Genomic DNA, 24854 nt, shown 5'->3' with positions numbered 1-24854 from the left:
CATAGTCACAGACAATCTGTCAGCAAAGACTGCAAACTCCGTCCCTGTCACCTGGACAGTATTCACAGGAGGTTCTGCCTGGGTCACCTCCAGCAGAGGCCCCGGCCGAGCAAGTGCCACAGGGGCCGAGCACTGCACACAGTGGGGGTCAGTGGAACCTGCCGGTAGAACAGCCCCACAAGCGGTACAAGCAGCATAGAAAGCCTGTGCCTTGGCACCTTTGCTTTTTGCGGTCGACATGCTGTTGTGTCCTCTGAGAAATCTAGGAGGGTATATAGCAGAGAATCCCCAGCGACCGTACAGTGCAATGTAAAGCTGCAAGCATAAAATACAAATATACACTTCGGCACCAGTGGGGGTCAGCCCTTGAGGGCAGCTTACCGCCCGCTGAAAAGCGGGTGTGTGGGCACCAGAATCCCGTGTCTGGGTCTCCCAGTCTCCTCTCTCCAGCTCAGACTGCACACAGGAATGGCTGCCGGCGTCCTGTGAAGAGGGGCGGACCGTGGGCGTGCCTCAAACAAAGTGCGGGAAACTGGCGTCCCACTGTGCCCAGTGTGAGGGCTGGAGTATGCAAAGCAGACTCCAGCCCTCTGCGCTGACGTTCTGTACAGCGTCCCGCCCTTCCCCTGACTGGCAGGCCTGGGGGCGGGAACGAAACGAAACTAGGCCGCAAAAAGCCGGGGACTCGAGTAATAAGCGCGGCCGTCATATATGCACGGCCAGCGCGGAAGTCCCCGGCGCACCACAAGTCCCAGCCGCGCCGCAGCGAAAAAACTGACAACAGCGGCCGCGCGGCAGTTTCAAATACATGTCCCCTCTCAGCAAAGCTGTAGATAGGAATGGCACCAGCGCGCAGCGCTGTTGTCCCCGGCGCACTAACACACCCAGCAACGCTGCGGTGTGCGCGCGATATGTACGGGGACACAGAGTACCTTGACGTAGCAGGGCCTGTCCCTGACGATACTCAGCTCCATTCCAGCAGATACTCCAGGGGCTGTGGATGGAGCACGGTCTCAGTGCCTGGAGACCGGTAAAATCCCACTTCACCCAGAGCCCTAAGGGGGATGGGGAAGGAAGCAGCATGTGGGCTCCAGCCTCCGTACCCGCAATGGGTACCTCAACCTTAACAAACACCGCCGACAAAAAGTGGGGTGAGAAGGGAGCATGCTGGGGGCTCTAGTATGGGCCCTCTTTTCTTCCATCCGACATAGCAGCTGCTGCTGACTAAACAGTGGAGCTATGCGTGTATGTGTGCCTCCTTCGCACAAAGTATGAAAACTGAGGAGCCCGTGATCCCACGGGAGGGTGTATAGCCAGAAGGGGAGGGGCCTTACACTTTTAAGTGTAATACTTTGTGTGGCCTCCGGAGGCAGTAGCTATACACCCAATTGTCTGGGTCTCCCAATTAGGAGCGACAAAGAAATAGGATCTTATACGAGTGGTACACAAAGGGTGAAAGACACTTAAAAGGCCTTCCTTGCCGGGTTGCGAGAATCACAACCACTTCCAAGCATATACAAGACACGGCTGCTGCAGGCCCAAGTGGCTGTAGACTGCAAAGCGAATATGGAAAGGGTTAACGCTGGTCTGCCGTGAAGGAAAGGACAACCCAACGACATCTCCTTCATCAGGTCAAAATCATTTCATCTGATAAAAATGATGGAATCTCTGGAAACGAATTATGCAATAATAGCACCATTGAGGTGTCCTTGGATTGCCTTTTCCTTCAAAGCAGTGCGGTATTAACCCTTTCCATCACCGCCTTACAACCTAAGGCCTCTTTCACACGTTCGTGAAAAACCACACTTTTTTTCACGGACGTGTCAGAGGTGCGTTTTGCCCTCCGTGAGCCGTGTTTATGGGTTACGTGTGTTATCCGTGATCACACACAGAAAAAGGGAACTGTCTACTCACCTGTCCCTGGCGACGCTGTCTGTGGTGCTGATCTTCGGTCTCCGGTCCTGCGACTCCCCGCTGCTGCTGCTTCCGGCCGCAGTGAAGTGAATATTCAATGAGCATAATGAGTGGTGGTCAGCAGCAAGTGACAGCAGCGGCAGAGACAGGAGGGCTGGAGAATGTGAGTAAAGTTTTGGTTTTTTTTTCTCACAAACACGTCTTTTCTCCGGTGTGTGTCACACGGAACACATCAGTGTGGTCCGTTTGCTTTACGTGTGACACGTTTGCGTTCAGTGTGACACCCGTGATGCCGGAGAGAAAACGGACATTTGCCGTGAGAAACACACAGACACGCGTAAGTTCGGAACGGACACACGTTCCGTGCGAAAATACTTATATATTCCTATGGTTTTGGACACACTGAGGCCTACGTGTGTATGTTTCTCCGGTACGTGAGAAAACTGCCAAACACGTACCGGAGGCATGTACGTGTGAAAGAGGCCTAAAGTCAAGAGAGGACCTTACTATTTAATTGAAAGATTGACACCTGTTCTGTGTTTTGGAAAATACTGATGTGTGAATGAGGCCCAACACTATTCTCTATAGAAAATGGTAAAATTCACCATCTGAATTGATCATACACTGAAAGCAAGGGAGCTAAGATGTGCTTACACGATTTGTTCCACTGAACAATGCAGTTTGTTTGTTTTTGTTTAAAAGAACATATAGCGTTGAATGTGACTTACATCTGCTTAAAATATTTTCATAGAAAATTGTTTAATAAAAAATTTCAATAAAAAAAAAATAAATAAAAAAAAATATTTTCATAGTGAAGGTCCTGTTCTGCAAGACTCTACGTAGCTTACTAATGAAAGTGCCAGCAATCATTACATGAAACAAGGAGGGATGACCGAGTAGTTCTTACTTCTCTTCCTGAGCAGGTGCTATAATGCTGCTGTCAGCAAAATTAGAGGGAAAATATATAGGAAAAGGGGGAAGTGACCACAACCTAAAAATACAGTATAAAAAAGTAACATTTAATTGGAAAGGGCATTCTTTTCAAGAAATAAAAGATCTGAAATATCCATGAATATTTTTTTGATAACTTAATAAAAATTATTCTCAGCTGCATAACACCGAAACAGTTGGAGCCAAAGGAAACATTTCTATCTGCCCTGAGCAGATGTCCTGAGCATGCAAGGTACCATATGTTTTAAAGGGAACCAATCACCAGGATTTTTGTATATAACCTAAAGCCAGTGCTATACTGGCACTATCAGGCTGATTCTATACACACCTGTAGTGATCAGCTCGGATGTTTAGGTTTTGAAATCCAAAAAAGTAAAGTTTATAAAATTAGCCGCTTGTTGAGTGACAGCAGCTGAAGAGCAGATAATATCGGGGGGGGGGGGGGATTCATAGTTATCCCTTCCCCCTGTTACAATTAGCATAAATTATATATAAACTATTCACATTGTCTAGCACAGGGGTGGGCAATTAATTTTCCCATGGGGCCGCATGAGAAATTGGGATGGTTTTAGAGGGCCGGACTAATATAATTAACTCAGTTTTACCTAATACTGTATACAGTATATATGCTATCCCTTCATATACAAACAGTAAGTTACGGACTGTGACCCTTCGTGGCCCTGCACGCACATGTCCGTTTTATCTCCGGCAGCACGGTTGTCACACGGACCGCACACATATGTGATCTGTGTGACATCAGTGTGACAAGTACCAGAGAAAACACGGGTCTTTTTAATAAAAAGATTTTCTATATTTACCTCTCTCCAGCGCTTCTGGCTCTGCTGCCTCCCGCTCCTTATCGCTGGTAATTATACTCACTGAGGGGCGTGGCCTGGACGGCAATGTGAGGAGACGTGTTTGTGGAGCTCTCCTGCAAACTCCCTTGATAAATCCCTGAATACCGCTGTTATCACTGCCTCAGCCGGCTGTCAGGAAGATAAGGTGGTGAGGACTTAAGGTACCTTAACACATAACTTACCTGCGATCCCGAAAACGATGCGACCTGATAGGGATCGCAGGCAAGTCGCTGGGAGGTCGCAGGTGAGATGTCAAACAGTCAGATCTTACCAGCGATGCAGAACAATACAGATCGCAGTAGAGACCTGTATAACGATCTCAGCAGTCACTGTGATCCTGTTACACAGTGTCAAACACAGCGATGTGTCCTGCCCAGCAGGACATCGCCTTTGAAGAAAATGGCCTGGACCATTCTGCAACGACTAGAGATCTCACAGCAGGGGCCTGATCGCTGGCAAGTGTCACACATAACGAGATCGCTAACGGGATCGCAACTGCGTCACCAAAACGGTGACTCCGCTGCGATCTCGCTAGCGATCTCGTTATGTGTGACAGTACCTTTATCTGGGGTGAGTCTGGTGGATGCAGAGACGTGCCATGGTCCGTCCCAGGCAAAAAGATAATGGAGGCGGGAAAGTCCCCAGCTCTCAAGATGGTGCCATGATAAGGCAGGAAGCTGAGAAAGTTAATGCAGCCTGTCAGGAGAGGATGCAGATCATTGCAAGGCTGGAGAAGTTTGCCTGGACTCCAGAGAAATCACTTCAGCATATAGATAACAGAGGTGAGATAGGAGAGGAGGGAGAAGATAATGCCAGCTCTGATGATATGGGGGATGGTGAAAAGCAGCAAGATAAGACAGGAGAAGTGGAGAAAACACAGTGCAGAGGAGGCTCCAGAAAACCCCACTTTAAAGGACATTTTTGCAGTGGTGTATTTTTGTAAAGAGGCTCTGACTACCCTGACAAAGCAAGTTAAGGGATTACAGGCAGAGGTTGCTGACATTAAGAAAGACCTCAAGAAAGCCGATCTGAGAACAGCGGCTGTGGAGGAGAGAGTGGGGATAACAGAGGATCATATTACAAAACTACAAAAGTCTGAAAAAACATTTGCACAGCAAATAATACTGTTATATTGGTTGAGTGGAATATGATTATACATAGACAGGGTGGGAGTGGAGAATTGTTGGAAAAGGGACGAGTTTTAAAATGTGTCTAAGAGGGGAAGGTGAGGGAGGTAGGGGGGAATTTAGTAGGGATTATGGACCAGGTTTGGAAAACCCAATGCTTCACGGGAGTACTCGAAAAAAGGAAGTGGTGGGGAGCAGGAGGGGAGGGGAGCAGGGGGGGGAGGGGGGAAAGGGGTAGGGTAGAGGCAGCATGGGGAGATACTACAAGGTTTGATGGTTTTACTGGGTGGGATAATGGGGGATAGAATTAAGGTGTTGAGTTGGAATATTAGAGGGTTATCAGATAGGTATAGGAGAGCGGCAATAATTAAATATGTTCAAGACCAGAACCCGTCAGTAATATGTCTACTAGAAACGCATCTCACAAAGGAGACAACACATGTTTTAAATAGGAGATGGGTGCAGAAGGCCTATCACTCCACCTTTTCCAACTATGCAAGGGGTGTATCACTGCTGATCCATAACTCTGTGCAATGTGAAGAGATAGAAGTGTATGTGGATAAAGAGGGACATTGTGTGGCCGTCAAGTGTAAAATATTTGGCAGACTCATGTGTATAGCTGCAATATATATATACCACCTCCATAAGTGCACCAAACTAAGGGAGATGAGGGAGTTCTCTGAGAAGGTGGGAGTAATCCCTTTTTTACTGGTGGGGGACTTCAATAATGTGATAGACCTGTACTGGGATAGGAGTAGTAGACCTCCAGGTATTCAGGATAGTTGTATGACTTCGTTTGGCACTCTTATTGGGGAACTTGGAATGGTGGATGCCTGGAGAGTGAGGAATGGGAGGATATCCTGCTTCTCTTGTTATTCGGCTTCGCATAACACTCTGTCCCGCATTGACATGGCTCTAGCTAGTGATCTGATGGATTTAATGATAGGCGACGTGCAATATCTGACAAGAGTGATTTCAGATCATAGCCCAATTCTAGTGTCCATACGACGGGGGACCCTGACAGGGGGAAGGAGGGGAGAGTGGAAGCTTCATCCAGCATGGATCCGTCATATTAATATGGGGAATATAGAACGGGATCTTGGGGAATTCTTTATCCACAATGAGGGTAGCACTGGTCCCCTGGTGGTATGGGATGCGATGAAGGCATACCTCAGGGGGCTCCTGTTCAGGGATATCTGTAGACGTAAAACACAGACGAGGCAGGATGAGAAAGATAGCCTGGAGGCCTTAGATAAGACGGAGCTGGAAGCAATTCGGAGTAATACTACGGATGCGAAGCAAAATCTTAGGCAGGCGCATGAACAGGTTAATAAGATGCTTTTGGAGAAGGCGGTAAGGAAGCAGGCGTTCCAAAAATTGCATTTTTATGAGGAGGGGGAAAAAGTTGGTCATCTATTATCGGTCATAGCTGCAGCTCAAAGGAGTAGTTCATTTGTGCATGGTATGGACACGGTGGAGGGGACACAGGTCACTGAGGTTGAGGAGATCCTTGGGGTCTTTAAAGATTTCTATCGCACGCTATATTCTTCTATTGGAGAGATGAGGATGGAAGAGGTGGACTCATTTCTTGAGCGAGGTGAGCTTCCGGTGCTGTCTGTGGCGGATAGAGATAAACTGGAGTCACCTATTACTATTGATGAACTGGAGGGCGCTCTGCATGGCATGAGCAATGACAAGGCACCGGGAGCAGATGGGCTACCAGTTGAAATTTATAAACAGTTAGAAGAAATCCTATTACCCAAACTATTGAAAGTCTTTGAGGTGGCGGAGGGGGAAGGTGTATTGCCTGAATCTATGAGAGAAGCAATAATAGTAGTAATTCCTAAGGAGGATAAAAATCCGAGGCTTCCAGACTCATATAGACCAATCTCGTTATTAACAGCGGACGTGAAGCTTCTGGCTAAGGTGTTGTCAAACCGGCCTGGAGTTATACCTAACCTAATACATATGGACCAATCAGGGTTCATGGCCAATAGGTCGACAGCTGCTAATATCAGGAGATTATATCTTAATCTACAGTTGCCACCTGACAACCCTGGCCGGAGGGTGATCGCTTCGCTAGATGCCCAGAAAGCGTTCGATAGTGTTGAGTGGGGGTATCTGTAGAAAGTGTTGCAGCATATGGGTTTTGGCCCACGGTTTGTAAAGTGGGTGCAGCTGTTGTATAATAGGCCTATTGCTAAAGTTAGAGTTAACGGTATGACCTCCTCAGCGTTTGAGTTGCACCGGGGAACGAGACAGGGCTGCCCACTATCGCCGCTCCTATTTGCTATTGCAATAGAGCCTCTGGCGGCGGCCATTAGGAAATCAAAGGAGATCCATGGATTTAGGTATGGGCATCTAGAGGAGAAAATAGCTCTTTATGCTGACGATTTATTACTTTTCTTGGGGGATCCGTCAGCCTCATTGGATCATGCCATGCAGATAATAGAGAAATTTGGAGAAGTTTCGGGACTGACCATTAATTGGTCTAAATCGAGCCAAAGTGGATGCCTGGAACAAGCTACATTTGTCAGTTGTTGGAAGGGTTAATTTACTAAAGATGGTAGTAATGCCTAAACTCCTATACATACTGCACAATGCCCCTGTTTGTATTTCAAAGAAAAGATTTAAAGGGATAAACTTGCTGTTTAGGTACCTGGTGTGGGGTAAAAAGCAGCCTAGGGTGCGATTAGAGACTTAACAAAGGCCGAAAGATGAGGGGGGTCTAGCAATCCCAAATCCGGAATTGTATTATATGGCGGCGCAATGTCAACATCTCAGGGGGTGGTCTGATCGAGAGAAAGATGGGGGTATTAAAGAAGTACTGGAATACATAGTGGGTAGAAGTCCATTGGTAATGGGACTAGAGGATGGTGCGGTGGGGCTCCTGGGTAGAGCATCTCCTACAATGGCACTTATAAACAAGACCTGGGATAGGCTGAAAAGGGTGAGAGGGGTGACCCGGTTAACTAAGTTTACACCTATCTGGGATAACAGTAATCTCCCGGAGATTCAGAAAATGGGGAAGATTGAGGAGTGGAGACGCAAGGGTGTAATATACATGCATCAGATATTGGACGGGGGAATTCTGAAATCGTTCCCGCAGTTACAGAGTGAGTTTCAGTTACCGGCGTTCGGCTGGCTCCACTACAGACAATTAAAACATGCGATTGCAGCCCAAGCGGCTAAACTAAGTGTGGCCATACAGACTGACCTGGTACTGGAGTATGTGTGTAAGGGCGGAGGAAGCACTAAAGGGATCATTTCTGGCACGTATAAAGATATACTACATACCTTTCTTTTAGACTACCCAATTAAAGCTAAATCTAAATGGGAGGAGGAAGTTGGGCCGATAACGGAGGAGGTGTGGGAGAGTATCCTGGAGTATGTCCCTAAACTTTCCATGAGCGAACCGGCCAGACTATCTCACATATACGCGATTCACCGGGTATATAGGTCTCCTTTACTGATGTTTAAAATGGGGTTGAAAAGGAATTCGGAGTGTCCAAGGTGTCAGGGACCTGACGCAGGTATTTTTCATATGATGTGGTCTTGTCCGAGACTGGTCTCCTTTTGGACTAAGGTTATCCACAAGATAGGAAGAACATATGGGTGTGTCCAGTGATATGCCTATTGGGATATGTTGAGGAGCTTGGGGTGGAAAATACTATGAAAATTGCCATTGCTAGGCTGCTGTATGCGGCAAGAAAGGTAATCGCCAGGTCCTGGATTAAAAAAGACCCCCCGACCAGGGGAGAGTACATTAAAAGGGTGAAATGTATTCTTCAGCTGGAACAGGGAGTGTATGAAAGAAGGGGGAATGTTAAAATGTTTGAGAAGCTGTGGTCTCCTTGGCTGCAATGCGAATAAGACGAGTGATGGACCAGTAAACTGGTCTGGGACCAGGATGGCCGTCTGAGACCTCTGATGTGTGTGTTTTGTTCTATTTGTGTTACTAGTTGTTCCTCCTGCACAACGGGATGGTTCTATAATGCAGTTGGAGGGTATTCTAAGTGTGTACTAAATGGGATGTAGTATCGGGGAGAAGTGTTGCTGCCGGGGTGGGGGAGGGGGAGTTAAAGGGGTAATAGATGTGATAATCTTAATTTGGATGCCGATTTGTTATTCTGTTGTATGTACTCTGTTTTAATAAAAAAAAAAAGTATGTGATTTAAAAAAAAAAAATTATACTCACTGAATATTCACTGCAGTGAGCAGCTGGAAGCAGGGACAGCGCTGGGGACCACATCGCTGGGTGAGTATACAGGTGTGTGTGTGTGTGTGTGTGTGTGTGTTGAGAACCTGGAAGCCGGAGCATCTTGGGGACTCGTTACAGTTCCCAATGAACTCTGATGAACCCATGAAGCTGTAGCATGGGTGTCGCAGGGTGGTCATCAGAGTTCATTGGAAACTCTGATGACCTCCTGGAGGTCACTGTGCTTGCAGAATACTCACCTGTCCCTGCGGTGATGTCCTCAACGGTGCTGTGCCCGGTGCAGTCATCGCGATGCTCCGGCTTCCAGGTCCTGAGTGTGGTGAATAATCAATGAATGAGCGGTGGTCAGGAGCGGGAAGCAGCAGAGCTTAAGAAAGCAGGTAAATATGGAAAATCTTTTTATTTCACAGACTCGTGTTTTCTCCGGTACCTGTCACATATATGCAAACAGGTACCGGAGAAATGCAAATCAGGCCCTGTAATGGCGGTATGGCGCTGCAGGGGGTGGGGAGAGAGCACGTGGTACCCGATGTAACTCCAGTACCACACACAAACAATCCCCATATACTACATCACCCCAAAATACAGTTAGGTCCAGAAATATTTGGACAGTGACACAAGTTTTGATATTTTAGCTGTTTACAAAAACATGTTCAGAAATACAAATATATATATATATATATATATATATATATATATATATATATATATATATGTGAAAACTCTCATATTGCAGCTGGGAGTGTGCACTTTCGGATATATATATATATATATATATCCGAAAGTGCACACTCCCAGCTGCAATATGAGAGTTTTCACATATATATATATATATTTGTATTATATATATATATATATATATATATATATATATATATATATATATATATATATATATATATATATATATATATATATATATATATATATATATATATATATATATATATATATATATATATATATATATATATATATATATATATATATATATATATATATATATATATATATATTATGGGCTGAAAGTGCACACTCCCAGCTGCAATATGAGAGTTTTCACATCCAAATCGGAGAAAGGGTTTAGGAATCATAGCTCTGTAATGCATAGCCTCCTCTTTTTCAAGGGACCAAAAGTAATTGGACAAGGGACTCTAAGGGCTGCAATTAACTCTGAAGGTGTCTCCCTCGTTAACCTGTAATCAATGAAGTAGTTAAAAGGTCTGGGGTTGATTACAGGTGTGTGGTTTTGCATTTGGAAGCTGTTGCTGTGACCAGACAACATGCGGTCTAAGGAACTCTCAATTGAGGTGAAGCAGAACATCCTGAGGCTGAAAAAAAAGAAAAAATCCATCAGAGAGATAGCAGACATGCTTGGAGTAGCAAAATCAACAGTCTGGTACATTCTGAGAAAAAAGGAATTGACTGGTGAGCTTGGGAACTCAAAAAGGCCTGGGCGTCCACAGATGACAACAGTGGTGGATGATCGCCGCATACTTTCTTTGGTGAAGAAGAACCCGTTCACAACATCAACTGAAGTCCAGAACACCCTCAGTGAAGTAGGTGTATCTGTCTCTAAGTCAACAGTAAAGAGAAGACTCCATGAAAGTAAATACAAAGGGTTCACATCTAGATGCAAACCATTCATCAATTCCAAAAATAGACAGGCCAGAGTTAAATTTGCTGAAAAACACCTCATGAAGCCAGCTCAGTTCTGGAAAAGTATTCTATGGACAGATGAGACAAAGATCAACCTGTACCAGAATGATGGGAAGAAAAAAGTTTGGAGAAGAAAGGGAACGGCAAATGATCCAAGGCACACCACATCCTCTGTAAAACATGGTGGAGGCAACGTGATGGCATGCATGGCTTTCAATGGCACTGGGTCACTTGTGTTTATTGATGACATAACAGCAGACAAGAGTAGCCGGATGAATTCTGAAGTGTACCGGGATATACTTTCAGCCCAGATTCAGCCAAATGCCGCAAAGTTGATCGGACGGTGCTTCATAGTAGAGATGGACAATGATCCTTTGGAGGCAATCACTGCCTTAAGTGTGGAACCCATGGACATCACCAACGCTGGGTTTCCTCCTTCTTAATGCTTTGCCAGGCCTTTACAGCCGCAGCCTTCAGGTCTTGCTTGTTTGTGGGTCTTTCCGTCTTAAGTCTGGATTTGAGCAAGTGAAATGCATGCTCAATTGGGTTAAGATCTGGTGATTGACTTGGCCATTGCAGAATGTTCCACTTTTTTGCACTCATGAACTCCTGGGTAGCTTTGGCTGTATGCCTGGGGTCATTGTCCATCTGTACTATGAAGCGCCGTCCGATCAACTTTGCGGCATTTGGCTGAATCTGGGCTGAAAGTATATCCCGGTACACTTCAGAATTCATCCGGCTACTCTTGTCTGCTGTTATGTCATCAATAAACACAAGTGACCCAGTGCCATTGAAAGCCATGCATGCCATGCCATCACGTTGCCTCCACCATGTTTTACAGAGGATGTGGTGTGCCTTGGATCATGTGCCATTCCCTTTCTGCTCCAAACTTTTTTCTTCCCATCATTCTGGTACAGGTTGATCTTTGTCTCATCTGTCCATAGAATACTTTTCCAGAACTGAGCTGGCTTCATGAGGTGTTTTTCAGCAAATCTAACTCTGGCCTGTCTATTTTTGGAAATGATGAATGGTTTGCATCTAGATGTGAACCCTTTGTATTTACTTTCATGGAGTCTTCTCTTTACTGTTGACTTAGAGACAGATACACCTACTTCACTGAGAGTGTTCTGGACTTCAGTTGATGTTGTGAACGGGTTCTTCTTCACCAAAGAAAGTATGCGGCGATCATCCACCACTGTTGTCATCCGTGGACGCCCAGGCCTTTTTGAGTTCCCAAGCTCACCAGTCAATTCCTTTTTTCTCAGAATGTACCCGACTGTTGATTTTGCTACTCCAAGCATGTCTGCTATCTCTCTGATGGATTTTTTCTTTTTTTTCAGCCTCAGGATGTTCTGCTTCACCTCAATTGAGAGTTCCTTAGACCGCATGTTGTCTGGTCACAGCAACAGCTTCCAAATGCAAAACCACACACCTGTAATCAACCCCAGACCTTTTAACTACTTCATTGATTACAGGTTAACGAGGGAGACGCCTTCAGAGTTAATTGCAGCCCTTAGAGTCCCTTGTCCAATTACTTTTGGTCCCTTGAAAAAGAGGAGGCTATGCATTACAGAGCTATGATTCCTAAACCCTTTCTCCGATTTGGATGTGAAAACTCTCATATTGCAGCTGGGAGTGTGCACTTTCAGCCCATATTATATATATATAATTGTATTTCTGAACACGTTTTTGTAAACAGCTAAAATAACAAAACTTGTTTCACTGTCCAAATATTTCTGGCCCTGACTGTACACCACTGCACCCCCATATACACCTGTAACATACACCACTGCACCCCCATATACACCTGTAACATACACCACTGCACCCCCATATACACCTGTAACATACACCACTGCACCCCCATATACACCTGTAACATACACCACTGCACCCCCATATACACCTGTAACATACACCACTGCACCCCCATATACACCTGTAACATACACCACTGCACCCCCATATACACCTGTAACATACACCACTGCACCCCCATATACACCTGTAACATACACCACTGCACCCCCATATACACCTGTAACATACACCACTGCACCCCCATATACACCTGTAACATACACCACTGCACCCCCATATACACCTGTAATATACACCACTGCACCCCCATATACACCTGTAATATACACCACTGCACCCCCATATACACCTGTAATATACACCACTACACTCCCATATACACCTGTAATATACACCCCTACACCCCCATATACACCTGTAATATACACCACTACACCCCCATATACACCTGTAATATACACCACTACACCCCCATATACACCTGTAATATACATCACTACACCCCCATATACACCTGTAATATACATCACTACACCCCCATATACATCACTGCACCCCCATATACACCTGTAATATACATCACTGCACCCCCATATACATCACTGCACCCCCATATACACCTGTAATATACATCACTGCACCCCCATATACACCTATAATATACATCACTACACCCCCATATACATCACTGCACCCCCATATACACCTATAATATACATCACTACACCCCCATATACATCACTGCACCCCCATATACACCTGTAATATACATCACTACACCCCCATATACACCTGTAATATACATCACCACATCCACATATACATCACTGCACCCCCATATACACCTGTAATATACGTCACTGCATCCCCATATACACCTGTAATATACGTCACTGCACCCCCATATACACCTGTAATATACGTCACTGCACCCCCATATACACCTGTAATATACGTCACTGCACCCCCATATACACCTGTAATATACATCACTGCACCCCCATATACATCACTGCACCCCCATATACACCTGTAATATACATCACTGCACCCCCATATACATCACTGCACCCCCATATACACCTATAATATACATCACTACACCCCCATATACATCACTGCACCCCCATATACACCTATAATATACATCACTACACCCCCATATACATCACTGCACCCCCATATACATCACTGCACCCCCATATACACCTGTAATATACGTCACTGCATCCCCATATACACCTGTAATATACGTCACTGCACCCCCATATACACCTGTAATATACGTCACTGCACCCCCATATACACCTGTAATATACATCACTACATCCACATATACATCACTAGACCCCTAAATACTACACCTGTAAAACTACATTGCCGTATACTACTCCACCCCACCCAAATACTCCACCCCACCCAAATACTCCACCCCACCCATTGTCCCCTCAGGTTACTAGTCACCACTCACCTTTCCCTCCTCAGGCACCTCCGTACGGGCTCCCGCTGACATCCTTCTTCTCTTGTACGGCCCCCCGCTGAGCTGCTTCCTCTCTCCATAGAGGCCCCGGCTGCTGCTGCAGCTTCTTCTCCTGCAGGGTGGGAACTTTTCAAATGACACACACGCGCGCCGTACTGACGACATCAGGGCGCACGCGTGTGTGTCACAGAGAAAGTGCCGGCAGGCAACAGAGGACAGATTCCTGCGTTCCACTGCCTGCACTGTGCTGCGCTGCAGGAAATGTCCTCTGTTCCCTGCACGCCGGCACGCAGCGTGTGATGAGGGCAATCTGACCACGGGCCGCCTGGAGCCTGGAGCTCCGAACAACAGGTCGGATTGCCCTCATCAGTGACCGGCCAGCAAGGACGCTCGGAGCCAGGCGGGTCGGTCACAGAGAGAAGGCGGGCCGGATGTGGCCCGCGGGCCGCCCCTTGCCCAGGTCTGGTCTAGCAGGATCTGTGGTGAGGTCATACCCATGTGACCAGAAAAGGGCAGGGCCTCAGCCAACAAAGCTGGATACCAGGTCACATGGGTATGACCTCACACAGGTCCTGCAACAAAGTGAGTAGTTTGTATAAGGCTTATGCTAATTCTAACAGGGGGAGGGGATAACTATGAATATATGATCTGCTCCAGTGCAGCTGTCACTCAACAAGCTGCTAATTTTATAAACTTTACTTTCTTGGATTTCAAAACCTATACATCCGAGCTGACCACTACAGGTATGTATAGAATCAGCCTGATAGTGCCAGTATAGCACTGGCTTTACCTTATATACGAAAATCCTGGTGATTGGTTCCCTTTTAAGGGCTTGCCCGGGACTAAAACAGATTCCCTACACTTAGAATTGGTCATGCTGTGTCTTGGTCTGTACATTACTTAAGAAAAGTCCTGATAGTGGACTGTAGTGGTTCTCCTTTTATATTCTTTTAAGATTTACCCATTCAGCACAAAATAAGTGACTATGTGTAATCTTTAACTGTTTTTTTCTGAAGATCTTCCCCAGCTGGTGTTCAGCTCGGCTGCACCCGCCACACTTCAGCATTTTTGCATCTTATTTGCATGCAAAGAAAAAAAAAAAAATAAATACAACAAACAATATAAAACGGAGAGGTTAAAATATATTCTCCAAGTCCTGGAATGTGTACACTTTAATAAATACCAAGAAGAAAATAAATAAAACTGGTGATTTTGATAAGAGACACCCTCCCAAGATGCAAGATGGCCTGCATCCAGTCCTGTAGCACTGAGCAAACACATTGACAAAGGGCACTAATATCACTCACCAGTTCCCGTCAGATTATTTTGGAGGGCATGAGGACAGGCGGTGGAATTCAACTGCCTGATCCTTGTTCACATGGGTGGGTAAGGTAGATAAGGCACTGCCATGTGGCTGTGTATGGCGGGTCCGGTGAGTTTTCTAATCTGTATGCCCAGTTATATTACAGGTCTGTGTGAATAAATCGGTGACGTAAGCGTCCACCATACACATTAGATGGCTGTCGGCTGAATGATGTTTGGCCACCTCTCCCATACAGGAGACAGCTCGTTTGGCAAGTGCTACTGTGCGGTCTATGAGAATGCCACTGCAGATGTGTCTAGTGCCAGCTTTTCCCCAGGAGACAATATGATCAGCAGTCTATAAACGGACATTATGGATTGCGATTTCCCCCAACTATAAATTGTCCAAGGCTCACATAGACAGATGGTGGGTTCGGACGACTTTAGTCTAATGTGTATGGGGTCTTTATGTACAGAGCTCTTGTAAGGGGATTGTAGCTCTCCTGAAGGGACTATGTGGCATCATGGACAGTCTGATTTACAGAATAGATGCCTGGGGTCCAAGCTACACATTTTAATGACGGTTTCCAACTTGATATAGTGATTGGACTCCTCAAGAATATGTCTTCAGATTATGACTAGTGGGGGGCACACAATCCTGGCAATAAAGGGGCTACAGCTCTTTTCATGCAGTGAAGATGAAGCAACATTAAAAGGAATCAGTGAACAGGTTTTTGCTAGTTCAACATGTTGTAGGCAAAAGGTGGCTTTACACACTGCAACATCGCAAACGACATCGCTGTAACGTCGCCGGTTTTGTGACGTTATAGCGACCTCCCCAGCGACATTGCAGTGTGTGAAACGCATCAGCGACCTGGCCCATGCTGTGAGGTCGCTGATCACTACAAATCGTTCAGGACCATTCTTTGGTCCTTTGTTTCCCGCTGTGCAGCATAATCGCTAGAAAGTTTCAGTGTGTAAAGGGGACTTTACAGCGACTTCGTTAGCGACTTCCCTTTCAAAAAGCTGCTTTACAACGTCCCCAATGACTAGCTAGGTCGTTCTGCAGGTCCGGATCGCTGTTGCATCGTTTTCCAGGTCTGCCTGTTTGACAGCTCACCAGCAACTCACCAGAGACTTTGTAGCGATCCTGGCCAGGTTGGGATCGCTGAAAGTCTCAGTGTGTAAAGGGGCCTAAAGAGACTCTGAATCCAAAAGATGTATCACTTAGATTACTGGGTGCAGCTGTTCTGACAGAGTTTTTAGATTGAGCAATGCAGCAGAGCTGAGAAAGCTGCCCGCACCCACAGTAGGCTACCTGTATACAATGTATATAGACAGTGAGCTCCTGATGAAGCCGTATACTGATGAAACGCACATCGAGGTTCTCCCCGCTGTCTACAGACTCACCATTCCACAAGCACTGTCTCAAAGTAATAATATTATTATTATTTATTCATTCATTTATATAGCGCTATTAATTCCAAAATGCTTTACATACATTGTGAGCCCCAATGGGGACAGTGTTGCCAATCTAAATTCCCTATCAGTATGTTTTTGGAGTGTGGGAGGAAACCCACGCAAACACGGGGGCCATATAAACTCCTTGCAGATGTTATCCTTAGTGGGACTTGAACCCAGGACCCCAGCATATTTAGACAGTGATATCTGATATGGCATTGTATATGTTTACCTGCAGTCCACCAGTCAGCTGTTACATTGGGTGCATTTCCCTTTCTTACAATGTTGTGGGACTGCAGTTTTTTCAGCTACATGACTCATTATGTTTGTAGCAGACCGATGCAGACTGGGGACCCCTGGAAGCAGAGCGCTTACTCCTGCCTCCGGGTCGCTGCCAGTCTTCTTTTGCTACTCATACTTTTTGTCAGCTTTTTCATGTACATAATATGTCAATTTTATTATTATTATTTATTGGATTGATAGTCAGAAGGTTTATAGCTTTTATCATCATTCCTGATTTTGATCCTCTTCCTATGTGATTCCCATATATTCTGATACTACTATTATTTACTTAGGGACTACACCATTATTGTTTCTTTATATCATGGTTGGACCTCTCCCCTGGAGGAATCCTTGTAGGTTCATATAATAATCACAGCATGGGGTATGCCAGTCTAGCTGACCTATAGCTGAACTAGTCAGACAATGATAACCCCCTGAAGATAAACATTGCAGGTAAACCACACAGTGTGATAAGAGACAATGCTGACATTTGTGTTAACCCTTGAAGCATAGTGTCGTAAGATTACATAGCAAAAACCTGCTGACAGATTCCTTTTAGGCTAGGTTTGCACACTGCGTCTTTTTGACGCTGCGTTTTTGGCCGCTAAAAACGCACCTGCGTCGAAAAAACGCCTTTTTTATCTCTGCGTTTTGCTGCGTTTTTCAGATGCATTGCATGGGCGGAAAACGCAGAAAAACGCAGGAAAGAACTGACATGTCCATTTTTTTTTTTTAACTCAAAAACGCAGGTAAAAATAACAGATGTGTGCGGACAGCAAAAAGGAAAACTCAGACTTTGCTGGGGAAGCAAAGTCCTGCAGTTTTGAGGCCAAAAACTCACCCGAAAAACGCCCAAAAACACCCCGAAAAACGCACTGTGCGCACATAGCCTTAAAAGGGAACCTGTCATCAGATTTGGGGCCTTTAAGCTGCGGCCACCACCAGTGGGCTCTTATAACATGCTGTATATAAGAGCCCAGGCCGCTGTGTAGAACATAAAAAACACTTTATATAATACTCACCTAGGTCGTTCTGGTGAAGACTGGTTGAATGGGTGTCTCCGTTCCCAGGGACTGGTGCCTCGTCTTTCGGCCATCTTTGTTCTCCTTATTCTGAAGCCGCGGTGCATGACGCGTTCTACGTCATACACATTCGCCAGCACTGAGGTCCTCAATACCGGCCTGTGTGGATGATGTAGGACGCGTCATGCACGCCGGCTTCAGAAGAAGGAGGACCAAGATGGCCGAAAGACGAGGCACTAGTCCCAGAGATACCCATTCAACCAGTCTGCACCGGGAGTAACCTTCTAGGTGATTATTATAAACTCATTTTTATGTTGTACACAGCGGCCTGGGCTCTTATATACAGCATGTTAGATTGCTGTATATAAGAGCCCACTGGTGGTGGCCGCAGCTTATAGGCCCCAAATCTGGTGACAAATTCCCTTTAAATCAGTGCTGTGCTCCCCTGACTGGTGACCGGTGGGGTCCCAAAGGCCGGAATCATAGCCGGACGGTACATTCTACACCGAGATAGGAAACCCCCCTAATAAATGTGTGGACCCAGCACGACATCCCAGCGTGCCCGCTCACCTCCGCCGTCTCCACCCCGACCTTCTCGGACTCGTAGACCAGCCCCACTGACCGGCTGCTGCTGTCCACCGTGGACTGCGCCCTCCTCAGCACCTCTTGCTGCAGTGACCTCTGCCTGTCCGCCTCCTCCCGTCTCCTCCGGTCAGCGGGGGACTCGTAGGGGTCCTCATCACTGTTCCACTTCACAGGCTTAAAGTCATCATCTTCATCCTCATCAAAGGGGTTATAGTTCCTGGACATGGTGGCTCAGCACTGTGGAGGAGACACAATTATCCGTCCATCAGACACATCCACCACCTACGGACACACAGAGCAGCCAGCTTACCGGTACAGCCTCGGAATACAAGCACACAACACCCCGGAGCCCTGCCCCCACCGCTCACCTGACTGAGGACATCACTTCCGCCCTTCTGCTGACGTCAGCACTGGCTTCCGCCCTCACTGCTCTGCCATAATGCGATTTATAACCATAACTTAGCATCCCTTGCCGCCCCTATCGGTGATAACTGTACATTACACAAGTGTATATAGATGATGGGTGTATGTTTTGGTATAGATACCGGAAGTAGCTGCAGGCTAGTTGCCATGGTAATGGGGGCCGGTCTCCCTCCTCCGCTTCTTCTCCAATGGTCATGTGATCGAGTCATGTTGAGTGCTGACGTCATCTGACGGCTCCGGGAGGAACATGGCGGCCAAGGGGGGCAGCAGTGGCTCCCGGGGGTTCTATTTCAACACAGTGCTGTCCCTTGCCCGCTCCCTGGCAGTGCAGAGACCGGCGGCCTTAGAGAAGGTGAGCGCCAGGGCCGGCATTGGTGGGGTGCTGGGGTACACGTAGCTGCCTAGGAATCACCCCGGGGAGAGTACTCCTAGTGCTGGGGGTAATCATGTGTGATTGACAGGTGGGAGGGGCGGTAACCCTTCATCTGCCAGGCTGGGAGGAGATGCTCCTGGCTCTCGCCTGGGCTCCCTTCATTACCTTCTGTAGGGTTTCTGGGCTTTATATAAGGTGTCTTATGAATGAGGAGGTTGTCTGGGGGCAGATGTTACTATGATTGGTGATAATGGCACCAAACCCTTACTGATGCCGCCCATATCTGCATAAAATATGTGTGGAAATCCCAGAAAAAGCTCTGGGCATTCAGGGATTGCTGGGAGATTTCAGCTCTGAAGCCTGGACAATGGTGTATGTCATATAGGTCACGTTTGAGGCAATGAAACTTCTGTAGAGTGGGGAAGTGTTTCTGATGAGCAGCAGTGGAGTCCAGCAATGTGCCGGACCCCTGGATATACGTCTCCATCATTAGATCCACTTGCTGTGTGTTATCTGTCAGTAATATCACCACTGCTTTGGATAATTTAATGTGAACCTGTCACCAGATTTCACTATACATGTTGTATATATTAATGGGATCACTTAGACCTGATGGGGCCGGTGTACTTTAACAATTCATGTCAGAATAGTTGTAGAATACATTTTGAACGTCTTCTGGCTTAAATTTAAGATTTCGTCCCCGATTGAAATGTTTCTGACTATTGATGTTTTCCTGCCAGTTTCACCCAGCTCTGCCACGAATGGGGGCAATGGGGGCGTTCTAGCACAGCCCTGATCATGGCGTAGTGCGGTGTACTCTTACAATCCTTGTATGTGTCGTGTATAGTGATAGACGGATGCGTGAATTTGGCCTTAGACTTCTACAATCTATGGAACCTGTTTTTGGGTTTGGCAAAAAATATATCCATTAATAACTGGATGAAATGCTACATGAAGTCCTACCTGCCTGTGTGCCCGGTGCTGATCTCTGCCACCACAGCTGCTCCGCTCTGACTGCCGACCTCATGTTGATTGACAGTTGGATCCCCGCTGCCTAACTGGAGAGAGCCGACTGTCAATCAGCATGGCGCCAGCAGAAGGAGAGCTGCTCTGTGGATGTGAAGCAGCTGAATCGCCAGCAGGGACCTCTCTGTGCCAGCGCCGGGTACAACAGGCAGGTAGTTGTCTCTTTTAGCAACTACCTACCTGTTAGTTTTTAGGGACATAGTGAAAAAAAATGGAAATATACCTTGATAACCCTCATAAAACAGACAAAACCGCCCAATTACTTCTCAGCAAAATCCTTTCACTGCCTTTGTTGGGATAAGTCACTGTCGACTGGTGACTCCCAGGGTCAGAGCCTTCTCCATAGCAGCCCAAACCCTTTGGCATAATCTCCCCCCAGAGCTCTGTATTGCCCCTACCCTACTGGCATTCCGTAAAAACTTTAAGACTTAACCAATGTCGACAGGCCTGGGACCGCTAGTGTTGACTACGGCTAATAATTTAGAAAAATTGGTATAAATAGGGTATGTTTGTTGGGTTTTTAATGTTTTTTTTTTTAAGATTGATTTTATGTATAATGTTTCTATTTGTTTAAAACTTTGTACTCTGCATTATATGTTGTGAGCCGCTCTGAGCCTTTGGAGAGGGGCGGCATACAAGTTTGACAAATAAATAAGTCTTACTATAGGATGAATACACTTTACCATTAACATATCTGAAATTTTGCTAGAAAAGGGCAAACTAGATAACTTGTATGACAGTCAAGGAAAAACTACATTTTTGGTGCTTTATCCGGTAGCAGACATTTAGATGCTTGAAAGAGAAGGATAAAATGGAGATATAATCAGGTAACTAAGAAACGTCCGATGTGCCATACTGACTTATCAGATCCACATCTGGAGACCCCACCGATCACCTGTCTCTTCAGGGCTGAAGCAGACAAACTCTAGCGACACCTAATAGAAGTAGCGATCCTAAAAGTCAAAAGTGGCTCTTTAACAAGTCTTCATATGACTTAGGATTTATGCCAGATCAGAACCTCAATTAATCTGGTATAAATTCTAGGTCATATGACAAGACTTGTTAAAGGGCCACTTCTGACTTTTAGGATTGCTACTTCCAATAGGTGGCACTAGAGCAGGGGTCTCAAACACGCGGCCCGCGGGCCGCATGCGGCCCCTGAGGCTGTTTGTTGCGGCCCGCAGACCCCGTGGCAATCGCGGCTCTATGCTGAGGGTCGGCGCCGGCAGGAACTTTACTGCATTTGAATCCATCTGCGGTGCCGCGCAAGGAGCTGTCAGTTCTATCCCAGTTGCTGCTGCTGTCTGCCAATCAGATGCAAGGAGGTGACGTCATACAGCGACGTCACTTCCTTGCATCTGATTGGCAGGCAGCAGCCATTGGTTCAGACACAGCTCCTCTGCGCTGCACCGCAAATGGATTCAAATGCAGTGAAGTTCCTGCCAGCGCCGACCCTCAGCACAGAGCCGCGATCGTCACGGGCCGCAACAAGCAGGTAGGGTACGTGCTCAAGATCAGGACCCGCTGCGTGCTGGACACAGCGCGTCCTGATCGGCGGGGCCGCAAGTCTACTCCTTAGGAGACCGCAGCTGCCCGTGCCTGCGATCAGGGGTTCTGGCTGCTGCGGTCTCCTCGCTGTGCTCTGCCTAGGAAGGACGCTTCCGACTCCGCAGCATAAATTCACATGCTGCGGCCTCTGCAAGCCGCACTGCAGTTCCGTTTTCACTGCGGGCCGTACACGCACAGTGGGCATGGGGTTTTTAGAAATCCCATGCCCACTGTGCTTTTACCATACATAGCAGGGTTTTGGATGCAGCTGAAGCATGCTGCATCCAAAACTCTGAAAGTACTGATCGTGGGCACACAGGGAACGGAGGAAAGGTGAGGAGAATTTTTTTTTTGTTTGCGTATTACTAAAGGATGGGCAGAATACTACAGGGATGGCCACAATACTACAAGGGTGGGCAGAATATTACAGGGATGGCCACAATACTACAAGGGTGGGCAGAATACTACAGGGATGGCCACAATACTACAAGGATGGGCAGAATATTACAGGGATGGCCACAATACTACAAGGGTGGGCAGAATACTACAGGGATGGCCACAATACTACAAGGATGGGCAGAATATTACAGGGATGGCCACAATACTACAAGGGTGGGCAGAATACTACAGGGATGGCCACAATACTACAAGGGTGGGCAGAATACTACAAGGGTGGGCAGAATACTACAAGGGTGGGCAGAATACTACAGGGATGGCCACAATACTACAGGGATGGCCACAATACTACAGGGATGGCCACAATACTACAGGGATGGCCACAATACTACAGGGATGGCCACAATACTACAAGGGTGGGCAGAATACTACAGGGATGGGCAGAATACTACAGGGATGGCCACAATACTACAGGGATGGCCACAATACTACAGGGATGGCCACAATACTACAGGGTGGGCACAATACTACAAGGGTGGGCACAATACTACAAGGGTGGGCACAATACTACAGGGATGGCCACAATACTACAGGGATGGCCACAATACTACAGGGATGGCCACAATACTACAGGGATGGCCACAATACTACAAGGGTGGGCACAATACTACAAGGGTGGGCACAATACTACAAGGGTGGGCACAATACTACAAGGGTGGGCACAATACTACAAGGGTGGGCACAATACTACAGGGATGGCCACAATACTACAGGGATGGCCACAATACTACAGGGATGGCCACAATACTACAGGGATGGCCACAATACTACAGGGATGGCCACAATACTACAGGGAATGCCACAATACTACAGGGATGGCCACAATACTACAGGGATGGGTTGAATACTAAGGGGATGGCCACAATACTACAGGGATGGCCACAATACTACAGGGATGGGTTGAATACTACAGGGATGGGTTGAATACTAAGGGGATGGCCACAATACTACGGGAATTGGCAGAATACTACAGAGCACAATACTACAAGGATGAGCACAATACTACAAGGATGGGCACAATATTACTGGGCACAATACTACAAGGATGGGCACAATACTACAAGGATTTGAACAATAGTACTGGGCACAATACTACAGGGCACAAGGATGGGCACTATACTACTGGGCACATACTACAAGGATGGGCAGATACTACTGGGCACAATACCACAAGGATGAGAACCTTACTACAGGGCACATGGATGGGGACATTACTGCAGCATGGGCACATTACTACAAGATTTTGGCTAAGATTACTATATGATGCTGCTAATTGTAAAACAATTACAAGAAGGTGATAAAATGTAAAAAAAAAAAAAATCCTAAAGCATGACATTTTTTTTAATTTACATTAAAAATGCTTTTCTGTACATAAACTTAACAAAAAAAGTGCACGTTTGTTATAATAAACAAGCGAAAAATGTTTACAAAAGTGATCCAAGATGTATAGAAAAAAAACATGGATTCATTAAAAATGTTCACTTTGTCCTGCAAATAATGCGGCCCCCCTTATTTTTTTTTTTTCTATATGCGGCCCATACACCCAGCTGAGTTTGAGACCCCTGCACTAGAGTTTGTCTCCCTCATCCCTGAAGAGATAATTTGAAGATTACCCAGAGGAGCATTGCAGCTATAACACTCCTCACCACTGACAGCCAGATTGGTTTGTCAGTCTCCGCAAGAATAAAAGTTTTCCCCCTAGACCACAACAATGTACAGATTTATATTTTTAAAATATTTAGAAAACCATGTATCATTTCCTTTACACTTCATAAATGTTTGCTACTTAGTATTGGTATATCACATTGGTAAATCCCAATAAAATGCACTTAGCCTTGTGGGTGTGATGTGAATAAGTTCATAGGGTATGAATACTTTCTCAAGACACTATATGTTAATCGTGATCACCTATCCAAACAACTGCTAGTTTATTTGGAGAGTCCAGTGCCCAGTTGCTGCCATGGTGGAGCTGACTAGAGCAATGCAGGACACTCTGTAGAAGTGGGAGCGTTTTGTACCGGAAGCTGTAGTTATATTATTAGAGTATTTGATCTGTTGGGGTCAGGAGTAATAAATCTGCCACCTTGGTTTATGAGGTGATCAGTAAGGCCGGGGCCACATGGGGACTACTGTGATCCTCGCATGACACGCTGCTCACGCTGGCAGCACTGGAGGAGCCGAGTGTCATTGTGACTGAGGTCCGATCATGTGATCAAACCACAGCTGAGGAGGGGCGGGCCTGCACTGAGGAGGGGCGGGCCTGCACTGAGGAGGGGCGGGCCTGCACTGAGGAGGGGCGGGCCTGCACTGAGGAGGGGCGGGCCTGCACTGAGGAGGGGCGGGCCTGC

The 24854-nt window shown here is 46.4% G+C and overlaps 2 protein-coding genes across 4 annotated transcripts in view; one reads left to right on the top strand and one right to left on the bottom strand.

Moving 5' to 3' along the window:
• SNAP29 (synaptosome associated protein 29) overlaps positions 1-19139 on the bottom strand; it is a 60399-nt gene extending 41260 nt beyond the window's left edge. Inside the window, exons 1-2 of one of the 2 annotated variants that reach the window (XM_075321277.1) lie at positions 19049-19139; positions 18666-18917 (exon numbers count right to left, since the gene is read on the bottom strand). In XM_075321277.1, coding sequence (XP_075177392.1) covers positions 18666-18905 — 240 coding nt within the window. In that variant the 5' untranslated portion in view covers positions 18906-18917; positions 19049-19139. Of the gene's footprint in view, positions 1-18665; positions 18918-18990 lie in introns of both variants that reach the window. The other variant, XM_075321269.1, reaches the window with a different exon arrangement.
• A 162-nt stretch (positions 19140-19301) lies between these two features.
• Positions 19302-24854, top strand: part of PI4KA (phosphatidylinositol 4-kinase alpha) — a 268461-nt gene continuing 262908 nt past the window's right edge. For both annotated transcript variants that reach the window (XM_075321257.1, XM_075321249.1), the window contains exon 1: positions 19302-19455. In XM_075321257.1, the coding sequence (XP_075177372.1) occupies positions 19351-19455 (105 nt within the window). In that variant the 5' untranslated portion in view covers positions 19302-19350. The remainder of the gene's footprint in view (positions 19456-24854) is intronic.

Source organism: Anomaloglossus baeobatrachus, chromosome 1, assembly GCF_048569485.1.
Source record: "Anomaloglossus baeobatrachus isolate aAnoBae1 chromosome 1, aAnoBae1.hap1, whole genome shotgun sequence".
Taxonomy (NCBI): Eukaryota; Metazoa; Chordata; class Amphibia; order Anura; family Aromobatidae; genus Anomaloglossus; species Anomaloglossus baeobatrachus.
Note: the sequence above shows the minus strand (reverse complement) of the source record. Positions and strands in the feature narration are given on the sequence as shown.